At 49.9% G+C, this 6960-nt stretch overlaps 1 protein-coding gene across 5 annotated transcripts; it reads right to left on the reverse strand.

Moving 5' to 3' along the window:
- Positions 1 to 1490: 1490 nt before the first annotated feature.
- Positions 1491 to 6607, reverse strand: hjv (hemojuvelin BMP co-receptor). 5 transcript variants are annotated; one of them, XM_071469707.1, is made up of 5 exons: positions 5604 to 6607; positions 4105 to 4173; positions 3404 to 3525; positions 2704 to 3242; positions 1491 to 2460 (listed from the first exon to the last, which is right to left on the reverse strand). In XM_071469707.1, exons 3-5 carry the CDS (start codon positions 3498 to 3500, stop codon positions 1837 to 1839), a joined length of 1260 nt encoding a protein of 419 aa, XP_071325808.1. In that variant the 5' UTR covers positions 3501 to 3525; positions 4105 to 4173; positions 5604 to 6607; the 3' UTR covers positions 1491 to 1836. The 5 variants fall into 5 exon arrangements, with proteins under 5 accessions (XP_071325808.1, XP_071325807.1, XP_071325806.1 ...); XM_071469706.1 differs by having other exon boundaries at positions 4105 to 4289; positions 5604 to 6606; XM_071469705.1 differs by having other exon boundaries at positions 4105 to 4307; positions 5604 to 6606.
- Positions 6608 to 6960: the final 353 nt, after the last annotated feature.

The following is a 6960-nucleotide window of genomic DNA, read 5'->3' on the forward strand; positions in this document are numbered from 1 at the left end:
CACACCTGGAAACACAGGTGTACTTGAAATCAACCAGTGGATTCACATTTATCTTCGGTCTTTAAGAGCTGCAGCAGCGTCTCATCATCATGTCTGTCCCCTCGGTATTTTTCCACTGACACATGAATCAACAGAGAGACTCCAGTCAGGTGTGTGGCTCCACCCCGCCTCACCTGTCCACGTGTCCAAGTTGTGACCCCGCCTCCTCCCTGTGATGAACAAGCTGCTTCCTGTCATCATCCCTGTGGTGTCATGATTTACCTGCAGCCCAGGGCTCTGTCTATTTCCAGGGACAGAGGTGACTAATTATAAGTGATCACTTTACTGTAAACGACGGAGCATTGTGCAACAGTTCCCTCAAAAGGAAACTAATTAATGGCTCAAACACCCATAATGCATCTGTAATCAGATCTCAGCTTTAACTGCCCCATCAGTGGAGGCTGCTGAGGAAACAGGATCAACAGTGAAACAGCTGGAATCACAGAATGTGAACCACATGTTGTTATTGATGATTCATGATGTTCATATTATTTATTATAGATGATATAAAGTGCTGCGCGTCTCATTAACCAGCTGAGCTGATAAACCTCCACAGTCCGACTGGACTGGCCACACAGGTGTGAACACCTGCATCAACACTCATGTCCTCTTAGGTCAAAGGTCACAGACTGTGAAGCAATCCCAGAGGTTTTCTGTAACAACTGGTGACTTTAGTGCTAATGCTGCGTTCCCATGATGTCGGAGTGAAGGGAATGATGGGAAAGACCGCCGTGGTTAAACACAGCTTCCTACAACACAGGGGCTATAAGGCGGCTTCCTATGACCTGAGGAGGTGAAGGATGCAAAGAGGAAGCACAAAGGAAAGATGAACAGTCAGACACCAAGTGGCGGGAAAGCACAGCCCCCTGTTGCACCCCCCTTCACTGGGACGCTAAGCAGCTCCATCAGGCCGGGACAGTCATGTGACGACACGGCGGCCGCGGTGAACCTGATCAGCGGCGTCAGCCCAGCAACCTCTGCCTGTCTGGGCCTGGACTTTGCCAGGATGCAGCAGGACTCCAGGAGAGGGGGTAAGGAGGAGGACGACATGGCAGAGCCTTGACTTCCTGCTCCACCTGGCCAAGGTCCACCCGCCCACAGGTGCTCAGTACGTGTTACGCAGGAACCATCGAGAGTCAAAGCAACCTACACTCGGAGGTGTAGAACCAGGAGGAGGAACCAGTCACCTGCACCTCGACCTGGTCTCAGTGCTGAGGTCAGGCAGAAGATCTCGCAGCCTCAGAACCAAGACCAAGAGGCTGAGGAGGAGCTTCTCCCCTCAGGTGGTCCAAGTTCTGAACCAGGACTCTGCTCAGGAGCTGCTCCCCAAAACCCCCTCAGACCCCTGACAGACTGTCACATGTCATGTCATGTTTCTGGTTGTTTCCATCACAGCAACAAAGACACAACAACATGTAAAGTGATGAATAACACACACACACACACACATATAACACACAATACACTTATTTATATGATATTTATACAACAGTACATATTAACATTGTGTGTGTGAAATGACCTGATGTTTCTTTGTGAAGTCTGTTTCACTTTGGTTTTGTTTTCAGAGAAGAAGAAAAAAGAAAAGGAAACAGGTGAAACACACCTGGAGAAACCAGGGACCACGTCCTGTGTGTCTGATGTGAGGGTGGGTCCGGTCTGTCTTCAGACCAGTGATCCACATCAGGTGAATCTGCACACACCTGAGACCCTGACTGTCAGTCTGTCTCCACAGGTGTGTGTCCTGTCAGTCTTACGGTCTGCGAAAGTTGATGTCATCAGTGACTTCCTGCTGCTTCAGGTGCTGGTCAGAGTTCCCAGCATGCCGAGCGGCAGCAGCAGCAGCGTCAGGTGAGGTCGTTGCTCTGCAGAGGCGACCAGCAGCAGGTGAACTCTCTCCCGCCCAGAGATCATGTTTCCCGCGTCCTGCAGCGCGCTGACGGCGGCCACGCTGGAGTTCAGGTCTCCGCTGGTGATCAGGTCAAACACGCAGGCCTGGTAGTAGACGTCTCGGGCGGGAAGCACAGCAGCGCAGTGGGCGTGGGCGGTGATGGCAGCGGACGGCGAGGAGTCTGGTGGTAACGGGTGGAGGGTGTCGAGTCTCTGGGAGGGGGGGCAGCCCCACACACACAGCTGCAGGTCCTGCTCGGGGCCGAAGGCCTCCACGATGCTGCGCGGCGACCGGACTGACAGGCTGAGGGACCGGCCGCTCTGACGAACCACCAGCAGGGTCCCGATGTGAGCCGCTCGGATCTCTGCGTGTCTTCCGGGACTCTGGGTCTGGACCGTCAGGCTGTGGTGACCTCGCCGCTCGCCACTCGACACGGAGCCGTCGGCGAACGCAGCGGGGACGTTGTCCAGCTCGGCTCGGTACAGCTGCTGCTCGGTGCACTGACGCATGTTCTTAAAGATGATGCTGATCTGTGGAGACAGGGAGACGGAGACAGTCACACAGCGATGACATCACTGCGGCCAGGTGAGAAGTCCGTCACTTCTGTCCAGTGTCAGTTTCAATAAAGTTTATTCAAACAAGACAACCATGTGGAGTCAACAGCTTCTAACCAATCAGATCAGTGATTGATCAGACAGCTGATCTGAGACCTGCTCTGAAATCAGCTGGACCAGTTCAGGTGGAATCTGGTAGTCCAGGTCCCTGCGACTCACCTTAGTGAGCACCGTGCCGTACGTCCCGCCCCTAGTTGGCAAGCTAGTGGCCTGTATGAACAGGTATTCGTTGTCTATCAGAGGCCACGCCCCCTGCACAGCACATGTCTGGAAGTCGTTGTTGAAGGTTCGTACATGCGGGTCTCCGAACACGCCGCAGTACAGGTACTCGGGCGCTCGACCCTCTCTACTGTGGAAGCTCTTCTCGTACAGGCAGGTGTCTCCCGACAGCGTGCCCTGAGGGAGGGGGCGGGGCTGGGCTGTGGGCCCCGCTCGGGGACAGCGGTGCTGGATCAGCAGGTCCTCAATGCCCTGAACTGCAGAGTGGTAGGCCAGATCCCCACGACACGCCCGCGCCATCCGCTTTGTGCACATGGCGTAGGAGCGCAGGGCGCTGCAGTAACCGGCGTTCACCACCTCCCTGCTGAGAGCTGCTCCACCTGCTGCTCCACCTGGTCCTCCACCCCCACTGCTGCCCAGGTCCAATGTCGCAGCCACAAAGTCAGAGTTACACCTCAGGATACGACAGGAAGCTGCAACTGCAGACAGGGAGGAGGAGCTTAGTTTGAACATCAGAAAGGGACTGAAGGCCCCTCAACAAGGAGGCTTTTATTGTGAAGGCTGTGTCATTTTAGTGTGTGTGTGTGTGTGTGTGTGTGTGTGTGTGTGTGTGTGTGTGTGTGTGTGTGTGTGTGTGTACCTTCAGGTAGACTCAGCTGGAGCAGCAGCAGAATAAGGTGGATGCGGTGTTTCCATAGTAACACTGTGTGTAGTGTGATGATGACCCGAGGCTCCATCAGATTCACAGAGATCTCCAGGGCCCTGAAAGATAGAGGCAGGGGTGAGACTGAGACCAGACTGAGACCAGACTGAGACCAGACTGAGACCAGACTGAGACTGAGACCAGACTGAGACACCTGAACCACTGGGGGGGCCAGATGCTCATGTTCCCCTCAGGATGAGCTCAGTAACTCCACCCACAGTACTGGGGGTCACAGCTGCAGGTCACAGCTGCAGGTTCTCACAGAACATGGAGAACATGTCGTGTCCTCACTCTGACTGTGTGGTTCTAAACCAGATCAACAATAATAAACCATCTCCCCCTCAACACAACCTTTCATTAACTACCACGAACATATATGGAATCTCCAACAATCTAAAGAACAAATGGTTACACACACACACACCTGTTCACGTGTGTGAAGAAGTGCATCTCAGTGTGTGAATGTGCAGGTGAGGTCACCACCTGAGCTCTGCTCTCTAACATTCACTCTACAGTAAAGTGTTGGGTCACCTGACCTGGTGTCATGTGATCTGATCTCAGAGCAGAGGATGTTTGTCAGCTGTCGTCTGTCTGATCACCTGAATAATTAAAGGTCAGTTAATGAACACGAGGCCTACCTGCAGAGTCAGCGTCGATCCTCAGGATCAAACCCATGAATGAGGTGAGCTCAGAACGCCGTCCTGCTCCTGAACATCACGGACACACGCTGTATGTGATGGCAGACTGTGCCTCGCTCAGAATGGTGGGGGGTCAGAGTTCACCTCGCTGTTGGAACATGGACTCTTCTCTGTTTGTTTTTTTTCTGCAGAACAAACAGCAGCTGGCGAAGGGGGCGGGGCTTACTGCAGCGCTCTTTGTTCATTGGTCACAGATGACTGACAGACAGATCGTCACAAAAAATAAATCTTGGGGCTCCAGGTTGTTTTCTGTCGTTTACTTTGTGGTGATTTGATTAATTAAGAAGCATAATTAAAAATGTTTGAAAACATGTCGACACGCTCAGTGAGCACTTTGTTAGGTACACCTGTCCTACAGCAGCGCTACCATGACAACCACCTGTACAAAACTCATGATGTTCAATAACACATCTGTTACTGAGCAGGTCAGGTGAGGGATTATGTCACTTATTTTCTCACATTTCAAATTCATCAGTGATAATTAATCAGAGATCATTAATCATTGGTTAATAATCAGTGATCATTACATCATCATCACGTACAGATGACTAGTTTCCACCCTGACAGTGTGTCTCTGCAGTCAGCTGACCGTCAGTCCTCTGTAGTGTGTGTGTGTGTGTGTGTGTTGGAGAATGACATCTAAATTTAAACTCCAGTTGGCCAGAGACTTACAGTATTATACAAGAACACAGTTAACCTAGCTTAGCATAGAGACCAGAAGCAGGGGGAAGTGTTAGCCTAGCTTAGCATAGAGACCAGAAGCAGGGGGAAGTGTTAGCCTAGCTTCACCAGTAGAGATTTGTGACCTCCTCGCTGGAGGAATGAAGTTTAGTTTGATGTCTCCTGCTGCTCAGTTGTGACGTCGTTGGTCAACAAACAGCTCAAAGCTCTGAATCCAGATCCTCAGTGTTTTACTAATGACCACTGATTCACACAGGAACAATGATGTCATGATTTACTTAATGAATGATACTATTCTCACTATTTAATGGGATTTTAAAAGGTAAAAAACCAGAATGATCTTCAGATCTTTAGATGTTCACAGGTTCTATAATAAACCTGTGAAGGTTTTAAACAAACAGTAAAAACACTAGATACAGTCTGGTCCTGACTGTGACACCAGTGTTAGTCTAATGTCACTGCTGGCAGCAAATTCATGTGGAAGTTTGTGGGTATCCTTATAATTTACTGAATTTGTTAATTTAGAGCTTTTAAAATGAAAGTGTTTGTTCTGTGTTTTCAAATGGACATGACACATTTACTGAAGTGATTTGTAGTGTAACTGCTGCTAAAACCAAAATGTCATGTTGTTATTCACCAAACATCAACTAAAATTCTGCTGATTTTCAGCTCAACACAACAAACAGAATCAGATCTTTGTAAACCTGATGTCTCTAAGTTCTAGACTCAGGTTATTGAGGACCACAGCAGTCTCTTACCTCCAACTGGTTCAGCAGCAGAGTCTGTCCATGTCCTCACTCAGTCCAGACCCAGTCTAGATCTGCCCAAGTGTGTCCAGGTCTCTTCAGGTCTGTAGTGTCCCACCCTGGGTTCTGGTCTTTGCCTCGTGGTGTGTTCACAGCTGACTGGGAGCTTCAGTCGTTTCTAAATAAATCACTAACAACCAGCACCTGCTGCATGACAACTGTCCACACACTTATACACACACACACACACACACACAGACTCACACAGACTCACACAGCAGCAGTTTATTTTTACCTCAGACCTCCAGGAGGTTGAGTCTATTTGAAACCTTCAGTCGCTTCGTTTAACTGAGGCAGAAACTTCAGTTTAGTTTCAACTTTAAATGATTGGGTTCCATATTCTGAGTAGAATGAATTTATAAAGAACTTCATTAATAAAAGATCAGAGGTTCTCACTGTATTTATCTGACAGATTCACATCCCACAGAAAAATTAAAGTGAAGTTTGATAAAATGAAACTGGTTCAGCTCCACCTGTGAACACCTGCTGAAGCATCAGTCACTGTTCATCTGTAACAACAGACGGGACATTTTACAACATAGACCTGTACAAACTGTTTTCAGTGAACACGGGTTGAACTTATTTATATTAACAACACACACACACACACCAGTGTGACGGTGTGTTGATCAGTCTGAGCTGCAGTAGCATCAGACAGGCAGCAGGGGGGGCACTGACACTGACAACATGAGGCTGCTGATTAGGTCTCAGGTGAAACCAGGTGTTGACCTGAGGTCACGACCTCAGAGCCTCAGGCTGAGTTCTGAGACGCTCCTGTGGACCAGGTCCAGACCTCCTCTGCAGCTCGTAACACTTCACCTGTTCCAGCTGCTTCATCTCTGCTGCTCAGCACAGTTTAAATAAAGTTGTGTGAGTTTGAACGATGCAGTGATGCACAGATGGAGGGTCCAGCAGAGTTTAGCAGGTTAAGCTGTTGGCCCTTTCAGCATGAAGCGGGGCCCCTCCACGCCTCACTGAGCAGCTCTCAGAGCCTTTGTTAGGCTTTATAGGAGGGGGGAGGGGGAGGGGGGAAGGGGAGGGGGGAGGGGGAAGGGGGGGGGGGGTCCAGACCAATACCAGGACTGACAGACCGAGACCCTCCACAGACCAGAGACTACAGAACAGAGACAGAGGCTGCTGCAGAGGTGAGTCACTGTTTGTTTTCCACTGTAGGAACCTGCACAGAGAACATCTGTAAACATCTGAAAACATCCGTAAAGGTCAGGGTCTGAATCTCTGAATCTTTGACTCTGAGTCCTGCAGAAAGTTCTGGGCTGTGTGAAAATCTGAGAACAGAAACTTTTAATTT

The sequence above is a fragment of the Trachinotus anak genome, unplaced genomic scaffold (assembly GCF_046630095.1).
Source record: "Trachinotus anak isolate AG129_WGS33_773 ecotype Australia unplaced genomic scaffold, CSIRO_AGI_Tana_v1 ptg000032l, whole genome shotgun sequence".
Lineage (NCBI taxonomy): Eukaryota > Metazoa > Chordata > Actinopteri > Carangiformes > Carangidae > Trachinotus > Trachinotus anak.

What these genes read in the sequence shown, in the direction of transcription:
- hjv (XM_071469708.1), bottom strand. Translation starts at nt 3,500, where the DNA reads ATGGAGCCTCGGGTCATCATCACACTACACACAGTGTTACTATGGAAA. An exon ending in CCAGCTGAGTCTACCTGAAG is followed by an intron (nt 3,243 to 3,403) that starts GTACACACACAC and finishes CCCTGTCTGCAG; the next exon opens with TTGCAGCTTCCTGTCGTATC. An exon ending in ACGGCACGGTGCTCACTAAG is followed by an intron (nt 2,461 to 2,703) that starts GTGAGTCGCAGG and finishes CTGTCTCCACAG; the next exon opens with ATCAGCATCATCTTTAAGAA.